The 23,751-nt window shown below is 42.0% G+C and overlaps 2 protein-coding genes across 7 annotated transcripts in view; one reads left to right on the top strand and one right to left on the bottom strand.

Annotated features, from left to right (window-relative positions):
- The window catches only part of MRPL51 (mitochondrial ribosomal protein L51), a 377,933-nt gene that overhangs the window by 154,927 nt on the left and 199,255 nt on the right, over positions 1–23,751 (bottom strand). The gene's annotated exons all lie outside the window — the stretch shown is intronic.
- The window catches only part of LOC134491156 (rap1 GTPase-activating protein 1-like), a 71,246-nt gene that overhangs the window by 39,162 nt on the left and 8,333 nt on the right, over positions 1–23,751 (top strand). For 5 of the 6 annotated variants that reach the window (XM_063294707.1, XM_063294705.1, XM_063294703.1 and 2 more), the window contains exons 8-18: positions 10–88; positions 2,472–2,525; positions 2,622–2,705; positions 4,466–4,566; positions 5,995–6,124; positions 11,620–11,775; positions 12,775–12,846; positions 14,004–14,090; positions 14,696–14,830; positions 19,173–19,331; positions 21,950–22,053. In XM_063294707.1, coding sequence (XP_063150777.1) covers positions 10–88; positions 2,472–2,525; positions 2,622–2,705; positions 4,466–4,566; positions 5,995–6,124; positions 11,620–11,775; positions 12,775–12,846; positions 14,004–14,090; positions 14,696–14,830; positions 19,173–19,331; positions 21,950–22,053 — 1,161 coding nt within the window. The remainder of the gene's footprint in view (positions 1–9; positions 89–2,471; positions 2,526–2,621; positions 2,706–4,465; positions 4,567–5,994; positions 6,125–11,619; positions 11,776–12,774; positions 12,847–14,003; positions 14,091–14,695; positions 14,831–19,172; positions 19,332–21,949; positions 22,054–23,751) is intronic. The other variant, XM_063294708.1, reaches the window with a different exon arrangement.

Genomic DNA, 23,751 nt, shown 5'->3' with positions numbered 1-23,751 from the left:
CTCAAATAGGGCTCGAGCCTCTACCAAGCATGATCTCATTCCCATATCCTGCCTGAACGAGTTTCCTAATGCTGTCCAAATGGCCAAGGTAAATGTTCCAAACTCTGCTCTTTCACTGTCAAAGGCTGGCTTGGTTGTTTGCTATTCAATTCTCTGCTTCATGTTGTTCTCCATGTAATGATTTTAAAGGTTCATGAAAACTGTGACTCCTTCAGCTGCATTATTGCAGCACATCTCCAATTTATGACAATCCAAGCACACTCAAAGGCTGGGTGGAGAACCTGTATCAGTTCAGGGGTTGTATGTGTATATACAGGCATACACACATGGACCTGCATGCTGCTCTAACACCCCAATCCTTCACACATGTCCACACGCAGAATCATTGGTCCAGATCACTAGATCTCCACAGCAATGTGGAGTAACATTGCAGAAGGGGAAGCTGCTATACATCTCTACAGGAGTGGAAGATCTGGTTAGACCTACTGTAGATGCCTGATGGATCTGGATGGTTTCCTGAATGTACTTGAGGAATTTCCTGCCTCACCTGTCAGCAATATTGTTAAAACCCTGGCCAATCTGTGAAACATGGTTGGCAATATGGCTGTTAAGCACCCTCTTCTCTTGCACCTTGGTTTATTAGAAAGCTGAGTGTATTTAAGGAAAGTGGTGGAGGGCTTGACTGGCTTCATGATTGTGAGAGGTGATTAATTCCTCCATGAGTGATATATGTCCATTTACTTAAAGAAGCCAGTTATATGAACTTCATTTTTAAAAAAGCCCTTCTGGACCTGGAAAATTGTTGAAATTATAGAAATAGAAATTATATATCTATTCCTGGATAGGATGACTGGAAAAGTAGGGATCGAAGTTCCTAATGCTTCTGGACAAAATTGATTATCTGGATCCATTTCAAGTGGAGTTTTTCCTAGAATATGGTGCTAAGACTGATTTCGTTGCCTTGGGTTATGACCTATGGCAGAAACTAGAGGAGATGAATGTGATCTTGCTAATTCTCCTGGATGTCTCAAGAGCTGGCATTGCCATCAACAGTGTGTCCTTCTAGACCATGTGGTGGGATTGGGCCTTGAGGGACACTGTTTTACAGTAGTTTGAATCCTTATTGGGATGGACCTCAAAGGTGAGGTTGTGGGAACTACTGCTCAACATCTAGGTCACTGATTTACGGTGTTCCAGAGGGCACAATCTCAATGTTCCAGAAGGCTCAATCTCATCCCCATGCTTTTTAACATCTACATGAAACTATGTGGGAGGTCATTTGCAGCTCCAGAATGGGATGCCTTCAGTATGCTGATGACATCCAGTTCTACACTCCTCATTATCTATTTCAAAGGAAGCAGTTAGTACTTGGAATGTTGATTTAACTCAGTTTTAGGCTGGATGAAGGAGAACAAGCTGAAAAAACTGAGGTGCTACTGGTAAGAAGAAAGCTTGACTTGGAGCCTGTTTGGGATGGCACTGTTCTCCCCCAGAAAGAGCAGGTTTCCAGGTTGGGAATGCCCCTTGACTTGAACTGTCACTCAGTTGGAAGGGGATGGTTGTGGGGCGGAGCATGTTTGCACACCTATGAGCAATGGGCCAATTGCCAGTCCTAATCCACATCCTAGATACATCCTGTCCCAGCTATTGCTTTATGTGGGGCTGCTCTTGAAAAGTGTCCAGAAATTGCAAGTAATGCTAAATGCAGTGGACAAGCTACTGATTACTGCAGGGAACATCAGTCATAAGATGCCTGGACTGAGAGCTCTTCATTGATTGCCAATTGCTTACTGGACACAGTTTTAAATGTTGATTTTGACCTTGGCATTCCTAAACAGCTTAGGGCATGGCTATCTGATTGTCCCATTATGAAGCTTCCAATAACTTAGATCTGAGTTTCTTGGCTTTCTGGCTCCTTTCCATGCAAGGAAATGCCCACTGAATACTTTACTTTCATTCACCTAATGCAGCAGTCTGCCCCAACCTGGCAACTCCTCACTTTGAGACCTTTGTTAAGATGAATGGCAGAGAATTATTTACATTAATTATTAAGAGGTTTGCTCTTGGGGGCTAGGTATAATCATTTCTTTTTGGCCAACTTGTGCATAAAACTCCCATGTATATATGCTTCAAAGTGATTTTAGGAAACTCATAATACCACCAAATCCAGTCTTAACAGTATGGCAGTTTAACCAATTACCAAGTTTAAAGTCCACATTTAATTTCAAAGTCACTTACTGCACTGATAATTCATGATTAAAAGTTGAATAATAGAACAAAAGAAGGAATAAATTAAAGGACAAATCCCTTGCAAAGGTAAGTCTATTGAAAATGCAGATTTGAAGCATTTCATTGTATTAAATATTGGAAAGCCTCCTATGACTCGTATCAATCATAATGGCATTTGTCCTTTAGTTAGAAATTCAGGGTCCTACATCAGGAATGCTAAGTCCTCCTACTTTGCCTTGCAGTTGCTCTGTGAAGATGTGAATGTTGACCGCTTCCTTCCTGTGCTGTATCCTAAGGTAACCCCTCAAACACAGAGGTGATGGTACATGCCATATGGGTATTCTTTCTCTGAGTAGCTGCGTGCTAATCCAAGCTATTTCTCCATCTCCTAGGCTTCCCAACTCATTGTGGCATTTGATGAACATGTCATCAGCAATAACTTCAAGTTTGGAGTCATCTACCAAAAACTTGGGCAGGTAAAAATACTTTTCACTCCCACACTTTAATCTTATGCCCATTCTTCTTGGTCACTTCCATCCTGTCTTCAGTAATTGAAAAGAGGAGCAGTGGGAAATACCAGGCAAGGCTGGTGAAAAGAAGAGTTGCTTCAAAGGTGCAGAGCCATTTCAGGACACATTTCCTCTTTTTAAAGAAAAAGTTAATTGCCTCGTATTCCTTAATGTAGGAGGAAGATTATACCTATTATTAGAGATGTGGACTTTGGGAATTTTTTCTTCTGCAAATGGATATGATTCCATCTTAATATCCTGCACATGTACTGGGGCTATATTATTTGATGTGAAAAAAATGAAATCTAGTCTATTTGATGAGGCATCAACCATACATTCAGAGAAATTAAAAGCTTTGATATATGGAGAAAAAATGCTTTTACTGTAATGATGGAAACAATGTTGGGTAGTAGACAAACTTCATACAGTTTTGAAACTGCTAAATTTGTTTGAAGTGGAAAATATTCTGCAGAAAATTTTGATCTGAGGAAGTTTTCTGATCCCACATCTCTGCAGCTTACAGCACAATAACTTTGCCAGCATCTGTATTCTCATGATTTTTTTAAAATGCGGAACAGAAAATGAGTATTCAAACAGCAATAAAAAATTAAACAAAATTAATGTTTTTGAAAATAGCAAAACATTGTTGGTAGAGGTTTGTGCTTGAGCAGGAAGAGCAAGACTGTGTGTGAACATTTGCTTTTTCTTCTTTTCGATAGATTGGGGACATTTTCATGGTGGAGGCTATTTCAAGCAGGAAGGCACTGGATATGCTCTTCCCTTTTGCTTTAAACCTAATACAGATTTCCCCCATTGCATCTAGTTCAGCTGCATCCTTCTTAAAACCTGTGCAGGGATAACAGGGCTGGATACAGCAGTTAGCAAATGTATATTTGCCACACACAGAGATGAAGCATGCTGAAAAGTCCTGATTTTTTTTCCCCATAGAGAAAGTGGGTTTTTCATGCTAGAGTAAAGTAGATGCTGACTTTTCTGCTCCGTGTTCAGGCCACACATGTTCAGTCTGGAAAATCTTTGTAATTGTTTGAAGAGCTGGTCAGAGGAAGTGGGGGGGACCTCTAGGAAGACCCAGAGGCCCCCCACCCTTGGTGTCTGTGAGCAGACCAGGCTGCTGCTGCTCCTCAGAGTTCTGTTATGGTTCTTATGAGACATCCTGTAGGGACCTGGGCCAAGAAGCACATAATAACTAGAATCTGAAACAAAACCACTTCTCCTTGGCATTTAAGGCTATGCTATATGTTGACATAAAGTTTAGTTTCAGTGCAGCATCACTGGAATTGGGAAGCCAGAGAGCGCGTGACGGTTGTGGGCCAACCCAGAAAGGTGGCAGCTTGGCAGTGCTTCACAGGCCCTGCGTTGGCAGCCTAATCCAGCACAGCATGTTCCATCATCCTGTAGGTCAAGGAAAAATGAAGAACTATCGAACAGGAAGAGATGGCAGGAGCCTTTTTTCTTGATGAGCAAAAACCAGAATGCCTAGATCACCCCAAATACATTTTACTCCCATAACAATTCTGTGGGGAGGTTGACAAGGCTGGGAGAGTGGCTGGTCCAGAATCACCTAGTGAGGTGAATAACTTAACTGTGATTTGAACCTGAGCATCTCATCTAACCACTATTTCAGGCTTGCATCCTTTGTACAAAAAGACCCTAGGATAATTTAAGAATGAATGGGAAATGGCTGTCCTTCCCCACTCTCTTTTCAGACCACAGAGGAAGAAGTCTTCAGCAATACGGAAGAGAGTCTAGGCTTCTTAGAGTTTTTGGATCTCTTAGGAGATAGGATCCGGCTGCAGGATTTTCGTGGGTAAGTGCTTTCCATGCTAAGCCTAGTTCCAAACCATCTCTCCTGTATTGCCCTTGACAGCAAAGATTTCTTTCTCTCTCTAAATTTTATTGAAGTTTTTGATAAATGTAAGAAAAATTAATACAAGCTAAACTAGAAGAAAAAAGAAAGAGAAAAGTTCAGACGGTTCAGAAAAAAGAAGAAAAGGAAAAGAAACAAGTAGAAAATAAAATAAGAAGAGGCAACAAAGACAGTAATAAAGAAGCTCACACAACAGGGAAGTAAAATGGATGAACCTAGGAACGCCCAACACTGCAGGTGCCACTGCACTCTGGACCAGTTGTAATTTCCGGGTGGTCTTCAAGGGCAGCCCCGCGCAGAGCACATTGCAGTAATCCAAACAGGAAATCACCAAGGCATGAGTGACCATGAGCAAGGCCTCACAGTCCAGGAAAGGGTGCAATTGCTGCACAAGACGTATCTCTGCAAAGCAAAGTTTCCAAACCAGAGTGGATATTATCACCCATCAAAATAAGCCAGAAACAAGCAAACCATATTTTAATCTGCCCAGTAACTAGGATTCTGTAGTAGGTAATAAGGTGGTGCAAAACATTCCAACAGGAAAAACAACTTAAAAGTTTTTAAAAATGGTTGAACATAAAAAAATTATGAAATATAAATATATTTACTCAGAAATAAATTCCTCTGTAAGTTCCTGGTGAGTCTGTTTGCCTGTGTGTGTGCCTTCAAGTCAGTCTTGACTCCTGGCGACTACCTGAACTAGTCCCTGCAGTTTTCTTGGCAAGGTTTTTCAGAAGTGGTTTGCCACTGCCTCCTTAGGGCTGAGAGAGAGGGGCTGGCCCATCCAGCTGGCTTTGTGCCCAGGGCAGGACTAGAACTCACCGTCTCCCAGGTTCTAGCTTGATGCCTTAACCCATGGTTTCTCAACTTTGGCAACTTTAAGATGTGTGGATTTCAACTCCCAGAATTCCCCAGCCAGCATATTCCCCAGCATATGCTGGCTGGGGAATTCTGGAAGTTGAAGTCCACATGTCTTAAAGCTGCCAAGGTTGAGAAACTCTGCCTTAACCACTACACCACACTGGTTCTCGAGTGAGTTCATTTATGTTATCTTAAAATAGCCCCTCTGGCTGAAGCTCAGCCCAAATGATGGAAAGCTGCTGTAATACGCTAATAGGAAGTTAACTGATTACTTTAAAATACTGAACGTGGAAAGGAGACCACGCAAACAGCAGTCTTCACTGAGATGGCCATAGGTTTCCCTATGACTTGTATCAGAGTCAAAGTTTTGGCCAATAGTGGTCGATGCAATTGCTGCAGGCATTAATTGGGTCCCCATCTTTGGTAATAAAAACCTAACCTTGTTCTTTATATTTTTTCTTCTCTTGGCTCGCTTTCCCTTTGCCTTTCCTCGGCTGTTCTGTTCAGATTCCGAGGTGGGTTGGATGTTACCAGAGGTCAAACAGGAACGGAATCCATCTACACAAATTTTCGGGGCAAAGAGATCATGTTCCATGTCTCTACGATGTTGCCTTTCACAGAGGGAGATGCCCAGCAGGTATGTTGAGTGGAGACAGGGTTTGTCTTCAGATGTTGTCAATATGTGGCTAATAAGAACTCACAGAGCAGGAGAGTGTGGGCTGCAAAATCTGCTTGGAACCCTGCAAACTATCTACATACGCTTATTTTCCCCAGACTGAGAAGGCAGAAAGATCTCCCTTCTCAATGTTTGCAGGGTAGATACCCTAAAACCGCATTAGCTGAGTGCACTTCCTCATACAAATCTGGGGAAATTGAAACAATGCAGCATGTTCTAATATACTGTGTTTATAGGGATCTCTCTAAGTGTTACCTTTTGCCCCTCTTATACCAATATTCTGCCAGAAGGGATGGGTTAAATTGCTTTTTTTGGACCCAAACGTTCTGTTACCTGCATGCTAGCCAAATACACTACAGGTAGTCCTCACTTAATGACCATTCATTTAATGATGGTCTGAAGTTATGATGGCCTCAGAAAAAGTACTTTACGAACTGTACTCACACTTAACGACTGTTGCAAACTGTCACATCACCCCTGTGGTCATGTGATTGCAATTCGGGCACTTGGCAGCCAGCTCACATTTATGACCAGTTGCAGCATCCTGCAGTCAGGTGATCGTGATTCGCAACCTTTTTTTGTCAGTTTCGCGCAAAAAGTGTCCATTGTGGAAGCTGGACTCGCTTAATGGCAGTCGTAAAAATGGTCATAAAATTGGGTCTGGTCCCATGGCGACTCACTTTATGACTGCACTGCTTAACAACCAACTTTCTGGTCCCCGATATGGTCATTAAGTGAGGACTACCTGTATAGTAGCAGTGAAAATTAGGCAACAGATGGAGAGCCAGTATGGTCTAGTGGTTAAGGCAACAGGCTAGAAACCAGGAGATGGAGAGTTCTAGTCCCGCCTTAGGCATGAAAGCTGGCTGGGTGACCTTGGGCCAGTGTCTCTCAGCCCAAGAGCCAATCAGGCATAGTAGGAGAGTTCTAGTCCCGCCTTAGGCATGAAGCTGGCTGGGCGACCTTGGGCCAGTCCCTCTCTCTCAGCCCAAGAGCCAATCAGGCGTAGTAGGAGAATTCTAGTCCCGCCTTAGGCACGAAGCTGGCTGGGCGACCTTGGGCCCGTCCCTCTCTCAGCCAAACTCACCTCACAGGTTTGTTGTTGTGGGGAAATGAGGAGGAGGAGGAAGTATTAGTTATGTTCCCTGCCTTGAGTTATTTATAAAAATAATAAAGGTGGGATTGTTGTTGTTTATTCGTTTAGTCGCTTCTGACTCTTTGTGACTTCATTGACCAGCCCACGCCAGAGCTTCCTGTCGGTCGTCAACACCCCCAGCTCCCCCAGGGACGAGTCCGTCACCTCTAGAATATCATCCATCCATCTTGCCCTTGGTCGGCCCCTCTTCCTTTTGCCTTCCACTCTCCCTAGCATCAGCATCTTCTCTAGGGTGTCCTGTCTTCTCATTATGTGGCCAAAGTATTTCAGTTTTGCCTTTAATATCATTCCCTCAAGTGAGCAGTCTGGCTTTATTTCCTGGAGGATGGACTGGTTTGATCTTCTTGCAGTCCAAGGCACTCTCAGAATTTTCCTCCAACACCACAGTTCCAAAGCATCTATCTTCCTTCTCTCAGCCTTCCTTATGGTCCAGCTCTCGCAGCCATATGTTACTATGGGGAACACCATTGCTTTAACTATGCAGGCCTTTGTTGTCAGTGTGATGTCTCTGCTCTTAACTATTTTATCGAGATTTGTCATTGCTCTTCTCCCAAGGATTAAGCGTCTTCTGATTTCCTGACTGCAGTCAGCATCTGCAGTAATCTTTGCACCTAGGAATACAAAGTCTTTCACTGCCTCTACATTTTCTCCCTCTATTTGCCAGTTATCAATCAAGCTGGTTGCCATAATCTTGGTTTTTTTGAGGTTTAGCTGCAAGCCAGCTTTTGCACTTTCTTCTTTCACCTTCATCATAAGGCTCCTCAGTTCCTCTTCACTTTCAGCCATCAAAGTGGTATCATCTGCATATCTGAGATTGTTAATGTTTCTTCCAGTGATTTTAACTCCAGGCTTGGATTCCTCAAGCCCAGCTTGTCACATGATGTGTTCTGCATACAAGTTGAATAGGTAGGGTGAGAGTATACAGCCCTGCCGTACTCCTTTCCCAATCTTAAACCAGTCCGTTGTTCCGTGGTCTGTTCTTACCGTTGCTACTTGGTCGTTATACAGATTCTTCAGGAGGCAGACAAGATGACTTGGTATACCCATACTGCTAAGAACTTGCCACAATTTGTTATGGACCACACAGTCAAAGGCTTTAGAATAGTCAATAAAACAGAAATAGATGTTTTTCTGAGACTCCCTGGCTTTTTCCATTATCCAGCGGATATTGGCAATTTGGTCTCTGGTTCCTCTGCCTTTTCTAAACCCAGCTTGTACATCTGGCAGTTCTCGCTCCATGAACTGCTGAAGTCTACCTTGCAGGATCTTGAGCATTACCTTACTGGCATGTGAAATGAGTGCCACTGTTCGATAGTTTGAACATTCTGTAGTGTTTCCCTTTTTTGGTATGGGGATATAAGTTGATTTTTTCCAATCCGATGGCCATTCTTGTGTTTTCCAAATTTGCTGGCATATAGCATGCATTACCTTGACAGCATCATCTTGCAAGATTTTGAACAGTTCAGCTGGGATGCTGTCATCTCCTGCTGCCTTGTTATTAGCAATGCTTCTTAAGGCCCATTCAACCTCACTCTTCAGGATGTCTGGCTCTAGCTCACTGACCACACCATCAAAGCTATCCCCGATATTGTTATCCTTCCTATACAGGTCTTCTGTATATTCTTGCCACCTTTTCTTGATCTCTTCTTCTTCTGTTAGGTCCTTGCCATCTTTGTTTTTGATCATACCCATTTTTGCCTGGAATTTACCTCCAATGTTTCTAATTTTCTGGAAGAGGTCTCTTGTCCTTCCTATTCTATTGTCTTCTTCCACTTCCGCGCATTGCTTGTTTAAAAATAATTCCTTATCTCTTCTGGTTAACCTCTGGAATTTTGCATTTAATTGGGCATATCTCCCCCTATCACTGTTGCCTTTTGCTTTCCTTCTTTCTTGGGCTACTTCTAGTGTCTCAGCAGACAGCCATTTTGCCTTCTTGGTTTTCTCTTTCTTTGGGATGTATTTTGTTGCCACCTCCTGAACAATGCTGCCAACCTCTGTCCAGAGTTCTTCCGGGACCCTATCTACTAAGTCCAGTCCCTTAAATCTATTCTTCACCTCCACTGCATATTCTTTAGGAATATTAGTGAGCTCATATCTAGCTGATCTGTGGGTCTTCCCTAATCTCTTTAGTCTGATCCTGAATTGTGCAAGAAGAAGTTCGTGATCTGAACTACAGTCAGCTCCAGGCCTTGTTTTTACCGACTGTACAGATGTCCGCCACCTTTGGCTGCAAAGGATGTAATCAATCTGATTTCGGTGTTGTCCATCTGGTGAAGTCCATGTATAAAGCCGTCTCTTAGGTTGTTGGAAGAGAGTGTTTGTTATGCAGAGTGAATTGTCTTGGCAAAATTCTATCAGCCTATGTCCTGCTTCATTTTGTTCTCCCAGGCCATACTTACCTGTAATTCGAGGTGTCATTTGACTGCCCACCTTAGCATTCCAGTCTCCTGTGATGAAAATAACATCTCTTTTAGGCGTGTTGTCCAGTAGGTGCTGCAGATCCTCATAGAACTGCTCTACTTCAGCTTCTTCAGCATTTGTGGTTGGGGTGTATATTTGGATCACTGTGATGTTAGATGGCTTGCCCTGAATTCAAATTGAGATCATTCTGTCATTTTTTGGGTTGTATCCAAGCACTGCTTTAGCCACTTTACTATTAATTATGAAGGGTACTCCATTTCTTCTGTGGTCCTCTTGTCCACAGTAGTAGATCTGGTGGTCATTTGATGTGAAGTGGCCCATTCCAGTCCACTTCAGTTCACTGATGTCTGAAATGTCTATCTTTAATCTTGACATCTCACCAATAACCACATCCAATTTGCCCTGGCTCATAGATCTTACATTCCAGGTTCCAATGGTGTGTTGATCCTTAGAACATCGGATTCGCCGTTCACCACCAGCACCGTCGGCCGCTAGCCGTCCTTTCGGCTTTGAGCTAGCTGCGTCATCACGTCTGGGGCTAGTTGAGCTCATCCTCTGTTCCTCCCCAGTAGCATTTTGACCATCTTCCGACCTGGGGGTCTCATCTTCCGATGGTATACCGACATATCTCTGGTTGTACTGATCCATTTAGTTTTCACGGCAAGAATACTGGGGTGGGTTGCCATTACCTTCCCCAGGGATCGCATTTAGTCTGACCTCTCTGTCATGACCTTCCCTTCTTGGGTGGCCCTTCACGGTTTAGCTCATGGCATCATTGAGGTGCTCAAGCTCCAGCACCACGACAAGGTAACGATCCTTTGCTGAAGAAAGGCGGGATAAAGAATCTAAAAGAAAAAGAAAAGATGACTGAGCGTTGTTTTATGTTTGCTGTGTTCTTGTAGTTTTGCTAATGGTTGATTGTAAATAAAGAGAATAAATGCATTGAGATGTTAAATCCTGCCTTAATAAGCCAATATATGCATGAACTTGGTGCACCTGCAGATGCTGAATCCAGCTGCTTTCCCTCTCCTGGTCACAGGAGCTGGGCAAGAAGCCAAAAATCTGTACTTAACCCTAACTTCCAGCTGTGTCTGAGTTGGAATTTGGGGGTAGTGAGAAGGCAGGATCCAGAACCTAATTTTAAATCCAGATTCTGTTACCTGGGTTATTTTGAAGTCATTCATAAGTTTCCCAATTTAGCTGCAACTGAAAGCCATGTTTGCTTTCTCTTGTGTCTTTGCTTATATGAAAAAAAGAGAAAAGGAAATGTGCATAGGTGCAGAATATACACATCTTCTGTCTTAGAGAGTTTGACATCCAAACCCTGGCCCAGGGTTGAACCAAGCTTTAGAAAAGGCCACCGCCTGTGATGCATATGCATACCAGTGGAGCTGTGATTTTTGTAATTTCTTGGATTTGGTGGGCAGGAATTTGGCAAGTATTCTTTGTTTTTAAACTTCATTAAGCCTATTTTAGGATTTACACTACAGTTTTTAGGTTTCCTGTTCCAAAATAACAGAACTGCACCACTGTTTTTCAGCCACAGAGAATGGAAGGGATGTCAGAAGCTGCAAAGGAAAAGGTTCAGGCTGTAGATTATTGATCCTTGCTTTATAAAAACATTCTTCAGTTTGGAATAGTAATTCCAGCCACTGTGACTGTCAAGAATAATGCCAGTAGATCATTTATGTTAATGTGACAGAAGGGCTATTGCAGAATTTTGCACTTGGGAAAAAATGAGTGAGTAAACTCTTTAGGGACTGGATGAATTGGTAGTATAGAATGGATTCAGATGTTAAGTTGAGAGGGGAGCTTGAGGATTGCCTAAACTGTGTAGGATAGGTTACTATTTTGTGCAATCCTCTTTGTTCCCTTTCAGCTCCAACGCAAGCGCCACATTGGGAATGATATTGTGGCCATTGTCTTCCAAGATGAAAATACTCCTTTTGTGCCCGATATGATTGCATCAAATTTTCTGCATGCCTATGTGGTGGTGCAACTCCATCACAGTGCCACTGGGGAGACTCTGTACAAGGTAAACACACACAGTCCACAAACTGCCATTCTTGGGGAAGCCACAGAATGTTTTCTGGCATTATAGGGCCTGCTGCATTTCTTAGTTCCTGTTTTACTGTTCCATAACTTTTCCATTGTCACTACTGTTGGACCATCCTTCTTTCATTCTACAGCAACAAACATTAGTCTATGCTAATATGTAGCTATTATATTCTGGGGAGACTAAATAGGAGACAAGGGGAAACACCTTATTCTCCATTTTCTTTCTTCAGAACCTCCAATCCTTTCTTGTTCTCATTTCTTAAAAAACAGAATTGCGGTAAAATATATGCATTTCTTCTTCTGTTCATGAGCAGGGTACGATATACATCTTAGCCATAACACTGAGAGTAATTGTTCTCATTCACAGTTATGGGATCAAGCACTGCACTTGTGTAAATAAGAGAATAAAGCAGTCCAGAAAACGATAGGCATATTACTTTAGTGTCAGTACTCTATCAATATCCATGTAAAGTAGTAGTATACAGCTTCTGTGTTTGAATGGGTTTGCTTATAAAGGGGCAGGTCTTCAATTCCAATGGTGTGACCACCATCTTGCCTTTTTTGACCCCCTGGTGGATGCTGTGGCCTTACTAGGTATGTAGATCAGGCATTCAGAAACCTAAAGAGGATAAGGCAGTATTTCTCAACTTTGGCCACTTTAAGCATATGCTGGCTGGGGAATTCTGGGAGTTGAAGTCCACAGAGCTTAAAGTGGCCAAGGTTGAGAAACACAGGGATAAGGGAACTAAAAGAAGCTAAAGGATACACTACCATTTCAGAATGGCAGTGTTTGGATTAACTAGAATTTTTAAAATCCAAACATCAATGGAATAAGAACTTTATCAGGACCAAACTCCAAATACTAAACAATCAGCAAATTTACATCTATACATCTACTCTATGATTGTTAATTCTTGTCCTAAGGCTGCAGTGGCCTTTCTGCTTCCTCTCACTCTGTTACTTATGACCGTTTCAGGTTTCTGTGACTGCCCGTGATGATGTTCCCTTTTTTGGCCCCCCTCTTCCAAATCCAGCAATATTCAAAAAGGTTTGTATCTCCGGTCCACATATCCACGTTGCAGGCTGGATATTCCTGCAGGCAGTTGTCCAGGGCTGGAAAAATCATACATTCATACCAAATATTCTTGTAGATCTAACCCTTGATTCTGTGGTATGCAGTTTGGCTGTCTGGGTAGTAATCCCTCTTCCCTTTTTTAACACAACACCCAATTTGGAGGCAAGTGTTGCAGTTCATTTCACATTGTCAAACAGTGACTCAAGAACAACAACCTGCAGTTAACCTGAGAAACCAAATTTGCTTTTCTACTTTTTAGACCGACCTGGGCAAATTTGAAGCCCACATTCTCAGATTTGGGGGACATTTCAATCTATATCCAACAATGAGGTACAGAGCAAATTCCAGCTGAAAGAATTTGGAGTTTGCTGCAATAAGGACTCAGCAAACAGGAGCAGGGTTTTTTTTATAGCTTTGTCTCTGCAGTTCCTAGGTTAGAGGTGTGCTAGTCCAATAAAACTGCTTGAAAGATACCTTGTAGTAAACAGAGCACTTGCCGTGTTCCTGTTCCACCAGTGCTCGTTCATGTCACAGTATATATCCTGAAGCAACGGAATCAATTAAGATTCTTCAGTGAAAGTTCAGATAAGCAAGTCTTTTAGTAGAAAATGTTCCTTCTGTTCCCTCTCAGCCAGCTGTCATTCCTTCAGCCCTCCATACAGGGTTTCCCTCCAACAGCCACACGAATGATAGTATGCTCCCTATCTTCACCACTAGATGGTGCAGTTCCCTCTTAGGTCTTATAGGCATTCCTGATGTCTCTCTCTCTGCAAAAGAATTCCACACCTGAAAAAAAAGCTCACACCCTTGTTATATACTGTACCGGAGGATTTTTCTTTTCTACGGGGATCATGTACATAATCATGGGAGAGGGCAGGTTTATACTGGCACAGTCCAAACAGGGCTATATGCTGTGAATGGAATCATATTCTTAAGGCAACTTTCTGGGGTTTCTCCGTTCCTGTGTTTGGTATTTCCCTAGAGTCCGAGTTAGTTTGGTTTACTAAAAAGCATTCCCAAAGCCTCCACTCTTAAACCAGAATGGTTGTGACTATCACTGGTTAAAATGAGAAGATACCTTATAGCGTGTCCAACGTGAGGGTGGAGCCTTCCTTTTTCCCTTCTTACAGGGCGCAGACTTCCGTGAATTTCTCCTGGCAAAGCTGATCAATGCAGAGTACAGCTGTTACCACGCCGAGAAATTTGCCAAGTTGGAAGTAAGTCCGGTTATTTGCATTTGTATTAAAAACTCTGGATGGTAGTCCCAAAGGAAGGTGTCCACCATCTCCCTTACTCTCTTTTTCTTGCACCGGTGAGCACACTTCCAAACAAAGCTTCAGGCTGTTGCAGTCTCCCATCATCTTTCTTTTCTAAGAATGCCTACAGGTCCCAGAGGTTTTCCTGTAAGTAGAACTGATGTCCACCTGCTGTCTTCCTATTTATTCTTACTTTTTAGAAGTAGGGTCAGGAAGGCAGGATGTCCCCATAAGTATCCCATTGCTTACTCCTGCTCTAATTTGCTCCTAACTTTCTAGCGTTGGCCTTTTTAAAATGAAAAGCAGAATTAACATACTTTAAGTAAACAAACAGAAGGAGCCTTTTCAACTGAATGCAGCATCAGACAGGACAACACTGGAGAAGGTACGCTCAGAACGATGACTCAGCAAATTATATGACTCATCCAGACATGAATGGCCTCCTGTTCTGCCTTGTCACTGCTCGGCCTTCCTCTGTTGCTGTAAGTGTGTGCACATGCACTCCCATGCTTCCGCCTGAAGTCTTTGACAAGATGCTTCTCTTTGTTTCTCTCTTTCTGGAGCAGGAGCGCACCCGCAGTGCGCTCTTGGAGAGCCTTTATGAAGAACTGCAGATTCGGAGCCGCAGTATGATGGGCCTGGCCTCTGGGGACGAGGACAAAATAGAGAATGGGGGTGGTGGCTTCTTTGAGAATTTCAAGGTGAGAGATGGTGTAAATGCTGAATTTCTCAGTGTCCCTCGGTATTTACTTCCTTCATGCTGCTCTGGGGGAGTACAGTTATAATGCTTCACATGTTTATAAGTACTGTTTTTGCCCTGACAGCATTTATATATTTATTTATTTCAATTTATATGGTCATCCATCTCAAATTCATGACTCTGGGCAGCTAACAATAATAAAAAAACGGCAGATAAACATAAAACAATAAGAAACAACAGCATACACATAATCCACAGCCGAGGTAGAAAACTACAACACAAATCAGTACGGTTATTGCTTGGGCTCAGACACATACCCAGATCCCTAGGCCCAGTGAAAGAACCATGTCTTTAAAGCCGTGCGAAAGGCCAACAGAGTCAGGGTCAATCTAATCTTGGGGGAATGATGATCCAAGCAGCACGTGCCACAACGGAAAAGGCTCTCTTCCTAGCCCCACCAGAGCACTCCCTAATAAACAGAACCTGGAGTATGGCCTATGAGATGGGTAGATGTCCTTGAGGAGAGGCGGTCCCTCAAATAACCTGGCCCCATGCTATAGGCTTTATAGGTCACTACCGGCACCTTGAATTGCACCCAGAAGCACACTGGCAACCAATGCAGTGTGAAACCAATGCATCATGTGCACTGAGAAAGGAGTGCACATAACTGTCCACACAGCTGTATTCTGTACCAGGTGTAGCTTCTGGATGCTCTTCAAGGGCAATCCCATGGAAAGCTGATAGCAGTAGTCCATTTGGGAGGTGACCAAGGCATGACCATGAGCAGAGCCTCATGTTCCAGGAATGGACACAACTGGTGCACAATATGAAGTTGTGCAAAGGCCTCCTGGCCACTTACCCCAATCTACCTTAAAAATATTGTTATAGATATGCCCGTAACTATATCCTCATATTATGTTCGGGGTTGGGGAGGATTCCAAATCTGAGAAGGAAGCCACAGAATTTCCCACCTCAGAGCTCAGTCTATTAGCTGCTAGGCTAGCTATCGGTATATTTATTTTTCTCGGAAAAATAACCACAGAAAATCCCCACCTCATATAGCATAGTATAGCAGGCTCTGAGGGCAAATTTTAATATCCATATGGCCATATGAGCGTGTACGTATCTATGACTGAAAGTTAGGTGGAACTTAACTTAGTGTATTTGATAATTTATACTGGAAATATAACAAATGCTTTACATTCTGGGGAAAATTCTCAAGTGTGCTTTCTTTTTTGTCCAATTTATGCAATCTTGCATTCCCTACTCCCATTACAGTACAGTGGAGGAGAATGGGAATGAGAGATTGGAGAAATAATATTGGAAATCTGGAGTCATAACCATGATGATGCCATTCCTAACCATGATGGTGTCAAAATGCGTGTTATGATACCACAGCACAAGAGCTTCCTTTCAGACCAGCATCACTGCATTGTATGAAAATACATAACGGGTAGAGTTGGTGTCATGTTCCATATTTTGTCACCTATGCTTGCTCCCCCACCTCACGCCTGTGTTTGAAACAGGCAAAATTACAGGTAGTTTGTGTTTCACGGGGTCCTTCTTTCTACAGCTGTGTAGGGATAGCCAGAATCAATTATATGTTATATATTTACTTTGCATGAAGTGAATCTGGGGGGATAGAAAATAGGATCCAGCTGCAGCCGGCAGTGGCATAAAAATGCATATTCTTTGGTATTTCATGTGTAAATCAGATCAAGGGTTTGAAGAATTTCAGCTTAGTGTTTGAGGGGGTATTTTGGACAGTGGTGGTGAAGTCAACAAAAAATATGACATTGGCTCTTTTTGCTCTGTGGAATATGCCCTCACAGATAGAGGTAATGGTTTTGTTTTTTAGTCTGACTAGGGACATACTGTTTCTTCACTTGGCATATGATCGGCTTCTCTATTGGTGCCACAAGCCTGGAAATTTTTACTTATTTAGCAAGCTGGCTAGCTAGCTTTCTTTGGGCACAAGAGGAGGGGAAGAAAGCTTTCTCTCCAATGCCACTATCTTAATATGCCATGTAATTCTTTATTCAAATAGAGGAATATATATTTTAATCTCTGTGGTTGTGGATGTTTGTTGCTCAAAAAGTGAAATCTTGGTTGTTTTCCATTTTTCTGTACTCGCCCAGAATGATAAGACCTATGCAAGCCTTCCTTCAACAGTGTTTCTTTGACACATACCTGTAGAGAGTTTTTGGAAAGACTTTAGCATGCAGCTTTGTGTCCACATCCTGCAATTCTTCTGCAGGAAAGTATTGGTATGTCTGATATAAAGTCATGAAGTCTGGCTGCAAACAGACATTTCCCTAAGAAAGTTGGATAAGGAAGTAAGATACTTTTCCATGGTGAATCTTTTTATGGTATCATCCCTTGCTTCTAGTCATGAGGTAGGGGGAAAAAACTGGAGGAGCTACTGTAAAGTTATACCAGTTCAGACTGCAGAGTGGGGTGATGGCAGGATGAAACGGAAACCCCACCAACTCTAATGGGAAATACTCAGTAGATATTGTGCTTAGGAGTGTAGCTTTACATTTGTAATGGTCATACTCTACTACAGTGTTTCTCAACCTTGGCAACTTTAAGATGTGTGGACTTCAACTCCCAGAATTCTCCAGCCAGCATATTTAGATATTAGAGACCTTTAATTGATCATCCTCAGCAAACTCCAAGTCTTTGTTAGAGAGCTTTAATATTTATTTATTTATATTAAGTTCATACGAAATAGATATATACAGCTGAAGTACAGACATGATCTCAGAATAGAACATAGCTTGGACATTCCCCAGGACATGCTGGTTTGTATTGGGAGCCCTTCAACTTCAAGTTGATGCCCCTGAAATCTTTTTAAGGAAAGGCTGAAAAGTAGTCATATAACATGGGATTTCTAATCCTATATTTTGGTTTGTGATTGAGCAGTGCACAGACATAAAACATGTCACCTGGACATGGGTTGAAGGAAGGAATTGGAGAGCTGGATTGGGTCAAAGTAGCTCATGGACTGGAAGGAATATAAAACCAGTTTTTGTTTTTTGTTCTGTTTTGACTGTTAAAAAAAGAATAAAGAATATTCTTATTAAAACACAAGGCAAGAATTCAATTTTTTCTCATCAAACTAGAAATTTAATCATTGATAACATTGGATGCTGCATATATGATAAATATTATCAGTGAGAAATAATTTATTAGATGCTCATACTGCTGAGGAAATCTTGGCTTGAGGAGGCAAGTTTTACAATCCTTGACTGAGAATGATTTTACTATCACTGTCAATATTCTAAGAATTGAAGGATAGAGGACAGACATTTCAATATTAACGCTAGCTTATTTGCAGTGCTGCCTGGCATGACACAATTTTTGTGGAAGCGCAGTTGAATAGCTGAAAGAAATAAATTTCTTACAGAAGTAAAAAGTTAAAGATAGAGATGTGGTTATGTGTAAAACTGCTCCCAAAATAATGGAAACCAACACCACTTTCAATCTCTTATGCCACTGAGAGATCATGAGTAACTTGGGGTAAGATACAACTTGAACTGTTTTAAATTATTAAACTATTTTTATAATTATTTTTTCAGTAATTGGAGTAGAAGTACTACCTTAGAAACGCAATTTAATTTTTAGTGATGACATTTTCTGATAAGAACCGGTGTGTGTAAATTCACCTTTGGGATAAATATCACAGAAATCTCACTTCAAAATTGTTCAGTGTAAGGATATATGGGGAAGGAACCTCCCCCCAGAGCATCAGAAGGAGTAATTGATACTTACATTCAGGAATTCAGTATTTGTGACTCCTCTGTTTGTTTTCATTATACCATTAGTTCTGTGGTCTGGGTTGACCAGCCTTTATAGAACTATCCATAAAAAGCTAGAAAGTGAATTCGTATATCTTTTAACATCTTACCTCCTGTAATGCAGATTTGGTGTCCCAGCTTGTGCCTTCAAGGTTCATATAGCAGAGGAAAGTGTTACACTGGAGCTGTGTTTCTCAACCGTGGCAACTTTAAGACGTGTTGAAGTCCACACGTCTTAAAGTTTCCAAGGTTGAGAAACACTGCACTAGAGAATCATGGTTATACCCGGGCAGTATCTCTTGGAGGAAAGCAAGAATGTTTTCAGTGGAGACGATAGCCTCAGATAGTTCGAGTAGATTCTGTCCACTTAGATGTTGGAAAAAATACTTCATCTGCTTGAGGGCCAATAGGGAGAGGAAGTCCAGGGTTAGTTTTCTCTGCCTCCCAGTCCTTATCCACCAGTGTCTCTGGCACTCTCCGTGATTTCCTTGTGTGTGTATGTCAATGTCTCTGTGTCTGTTTCCCTGTTGCCCTTCTCTCCAGCGGGTGATCCGAGGCCGTAGCCAGAGCCTGGACACTGTGGGGATAGCCATGAGGAAGCAGCAGCAACAGCAGCCCCCATCAACTCTACCCAGCCGCCCAGCTACTGCGGGCCTTGCCCTCAACCCAAGTGTCGCCGAGGGTCCCAAGGCTATTGCTGCGGTAAGGTTTTGCAGGGTGGGGACTGAGGAAGCTAATCCGCATGCCTTCAGGCCCCTTCTTCCCCATTTTTCTCTGGACCTGCTGCTTGTCAACATTCTTTGCTGGCAGCTAGAATTCTGTAAAAATACCTCAGATGTCTACATGGCTGTTTTTTTCCCATGTCTGTGTTCATTTGTCAATCATAGTCCTGTGTGTCTAGAATCCCGCTCCATTCATGTGGTAAGTGGTACAGTGGGAGAACTTGACAAGGGGGGGATAGTATCACTTTTATGGAGAAACTGAATTATTAATTTATAAATTGCCCTTCAATTAAAAAAATCCAGGGCAAACGTCAACCAAGATTGTACTGTTATATATACACCAGATATTTTAAAGGCTTGGAAAATAACAGGCTTTTATCCTAACACCCAGAAGATGTCAGATTGCTTCCCACAGGCCTCAGATGCCAGTGGCATTGGAGGAAGGCTTTGGCAGAAGATCTTGGCACAAGAAACATCTTGGTTGGGAGAAATTCAACCAAGGCCCAAGATGGGCAGTCCTTTATAAGAACTGTGAATTGTATTTGTAAATGGCTTCATATATGATAGTGGGTTGCCAGATGCACTTTCTGGTAGTCTGATGGTTGTCAGAATATGGATAATCCTGGCCATTTTACCTCTGGAAGAAAAATAAAAAGTGTCCCCTGAGTCTTTAGTAATAGGGCTTAATTAGTGAGCACTGATATGCTTTAAATGAAGGTGCATAAAGATGGCACCTTGAAAATCCCAGATGACCAAGCTGAGTGGTTTCTTGTAGATAATTAAGTGTGTGAAACCAGATGGAACCATTTGGGATTATTCCATGTTAATGAATGTTAAAAGGTCTAAACTGTGATTTCAAGGCACTTCCTTCTAAAACCAATCCTATCAAAACATCATGTTCTCAATTTCTCATCCAACCAATCTAAAAACCTTTCCCCACTGCTCAGTTGAAGTGTTCTCCACCCCTCCTTCAGTCAACAGAAATCTATACCAGCATGAAATTTCCTATCCCTGTTACCCATCCCAATTTTCCTTCTATGGTCTCTGTTTCCTTTCATTGCCAGCCAATTCCATTGTGTTCTTGACTGGCCATGTTGTGGGGACATGTAAGAAAAAAGGAGAGTGCAGGGCATGTTTGTGCCAGATTAGGTGCAAGTTGGGAAGGCCCCAAGTAGGAGAATACCATGATACTGAAAATCAGAACAAATGAAAAACAGTTGTGTTTCCCCTGCTCTTCTCTGTTTTGGCAGTTTTCTGCATCTTTAATTTCACATGCTCTTACTAAGGACAATTTGATGGGGGTATATAGCAAGTAAGGGTTGTTTCACAATTAGCTGACAGCCTGAGATGAAGGAAATATGAGCAACTACAAAAAGTTGTTTGTTTATAGCTGTTTTCACCAGGCGTTAATGCTGTTGATAGACTATCAGATGTGCACTGAACTAGTTCAAGGTGACTTCCAAGTATGCAAGTGAACATTTCTGATCTAACAGGCATGGAAGGCATGTGGAGAAAGCCCTCCTGTAGACAATCTGGGCAATTAGGTTTGAGTTGTCACTATTGTCTGAAAATATGCAGATTAATGTTTAGTGTGACTTGAGCACTATATACTTGGAGTTTGGGGCTGGGGATCTACTTTGTTCAAAATGTATGTTCTTCCATTCAGCCATGGCTCACTCCAGTGTTCACCAAGAGCAAGCCTTTCTCTCAACACTGAACTTGCATGTCTGGGAGCAGAGCACACATGTAAAGCTGTAGCTTGCAGTTAGTCCTGGCACTGGAATCACTCCTTTTAGGGGACTACAGTGTTAATTGTTAGCCTGAAGATGGCATTGCAGAGATCCATGGTTACAAATCCATGCCAAAGATGTTAATTACTTCCTTTCTCTGACCAGAGCTGTAGATTTCTAGGTTTCAGACTACTTGTTTGGAAAGAAAGCCAGGAGAGGAAAGCGCCATTTGGAGAAATTCTGTAGGTAAAGGCTGTACTGTACCTGCAAGAAAAGCAACTGCCACCAAAATAAAAAAACTAGAATTATGCAGTAGACTCTGACATTCTGTTTAAGATGTGTGTTGCTTGTTACCAGTGATATAATGAAAATTTATCTTGAAGGGGGAGGGAGGTTCTGCTGGACATTCAGGAAGGGAATGACACTAGAGCATCATTTTCAGCAGTAGTTGAATTTTTTTACCTTAGTGCTTAGTTTGGCCCAAACAGTGGCTCTGCATATCTTTCCCTCTATTTTTATTTCTCCTTCAATCTATATTGTCTCCTGTCTCAGTGCCACTACCACTCTATGTATCTAAGGTATATATCTCACTGTTGTCTCTTTGGTTATGAGTTTCTTTTAGTATATTTCTTTTTCTTTTCTTATTCCACGCTTTCTCTACTGAATTAGCTTATCTAGTCTTCTAAGTTTGACAGCTCCACTTCATGTGCTGTATGGCATGCTGCACAGATTGATCTGTTAGCATTAAGTGTAAAGGCAGGATCTGGAAATCCAGTTCTCCATCTTATGTTCCTGTTCCAACTCTTGCTTTTCTACTTCTTTCCTTCTCCTCCCTCTTCTTTCCTTTCTGTCGTTTCCTTTCCACTAGTCCTTTGCCCTACCTGGGAGAAGCCCATCGCACAGCCGAGGCAGCCGCTTCAATGGGAGACGTAGTAGTGCCATTGGCATTGAGAACATCCAAGAGGAGAAGAGGTATGGACCACGGGAGGGATGGCAAGGCTAGGAGTAGAGCAGGGGAAGGCAATGTAGTGTTTTTTGCAAGTGTTAATCCAGCCTGGCACCCTCCAAGTGTGGTGGGACTGCATCTCCCAGAATTCCTAGCTAGCATGGCCTTTAACTAACATGTAAGAGAGTTGCAGTCTGCATGTACCTGGAGGACACTAATTTTGGAAGATGGCGTTAGTATGTCTACATGTAATTTGTTGGCATAAGAGGTCTTTAGAGCTCCCTGTTTGTACACTTGAAATGCACTTTTTTTTGCCACTGAGTAACAAGTTCAGGTGTAATTTTTAATCTTCTGTTGTGACTCTTGGGCTCTGATTTTATTCCAAGAACCAAGAACACTTCTGTCCAAATCCACTTGCTAATCAAACCCAACTGGAGTATTATTCTTTGTTTATCATGAAGCCCGTTGACCGCATTTTCTCCCTCTGTGTATGTGTCAGCTGTTCTGTTTTCTAGTGTGTCATCCTGGAGTATATCAGGATGACTTTCGTAACAGTTCTATGATTTCTGTAATAAACATGTTAGCGTTTTCATGGGACAATTTCATATCAGTTCCAAATTTAACTTCTTGAACAACTGAAAACATGAGTTCTGAAGTGGGGATAGGATAGAACATTTTGTTGCAGAATCTCAACTAGATTAAAAGAACACTAGGTGGAACCTATGAGAAGAAGAGAATCTCAGTAGAGAAATGGGAAAGATTCAAGGGAAAAGTAGCAGAGAGGAAGGAACAAGTATCATGGTTGATATAAGGATTAAAGGTGTGAGAATAGAGGCATTGTTCTCACTTGTATTTGTGCCCATACAGATCACTTCACTGTGTTTTTCTGATCAAATATATAAATGTGCTCCAAAATTAAAGCAACCTGATTAGGGGGCATGCTGTGGCAAAATTACAGCAAGCAAAAAGTTCTAAAAGAAACTGATCACATTAATGCTTTTGTTGATTTAGATCAGGATAGACTTTTCTGGCTAGGAGCTGCGCTTACCATAAAACCAAAGTGGTCTCTGAGAGCCAATGAGGACATGATAGTGATGTGGTGATGTAACCAGAAAGGTTTTGTTTAGTCCATTGTCATGTTTCTACATTTGAGTGGGGAGGCTTAATGCTGCTATTTTTGCCCTTTTGTCTAAGTGCAAAGTTGTGCCACTGAAAGAAAATCAGTGATTTTTTTCACTTAAATTTGGTAGCTTGACCTTGGAGGGTGACGCACAAGATGAGGCTCTGTGGCTCCATTCAATCTCTGGGTTGCCTGCTGCTGGTCTAGATAGACAGATACGTGTACAAGCACATTGCTAGTCATTTTTGAAAAGCCAAACGTTAACATATCCTTTGTTAATATACTATGGAAAGAATATACAATAAGCCTCGTAGCTGTAAGTACCTGATCCATATTCCTCTTTTCTCTCTGGCTAATTTACCTGCTTCAGCTTGTCTGATTACCAGATGAACACGTTCTGTAATAGTAATTATTTTGGAACCAGTGCTGCTAATTACTCTGAGAAGCTCCTCACTGACTATTTCAGCTTGTTATACAAGCAACATATGGAAGCGACACCACTGTTGTGCGCCCTTCAACCCCTCAGGATAAAAACAAAACCTAAAATTTCTCTCTCTCTCTGTCCTGAAAATGGAAAAAGAAGCAAAAATGGAATGAAAGGACA

The sequence above is a fragment of the Candoia aspera genome, chromosome 2 (genome assembly GCF_035149785.1).
Source record: "Candoia aspera isolate rCanAsp1 chromosome 2, rCanAsp1.hap2, whole genome shotgun sequence".
Classification (NCBI taxonomy): Eukaryota; Metazoa; Chordata; class Lepidosauria; order Squamata; family Boidae; genus Candoia; species Candoia aspera.
The sequence above is the reverse complement of the archived record's forward strand: the minus strand, read 5'-3'. Positions and strand labels throughout refer to the sequence as shown.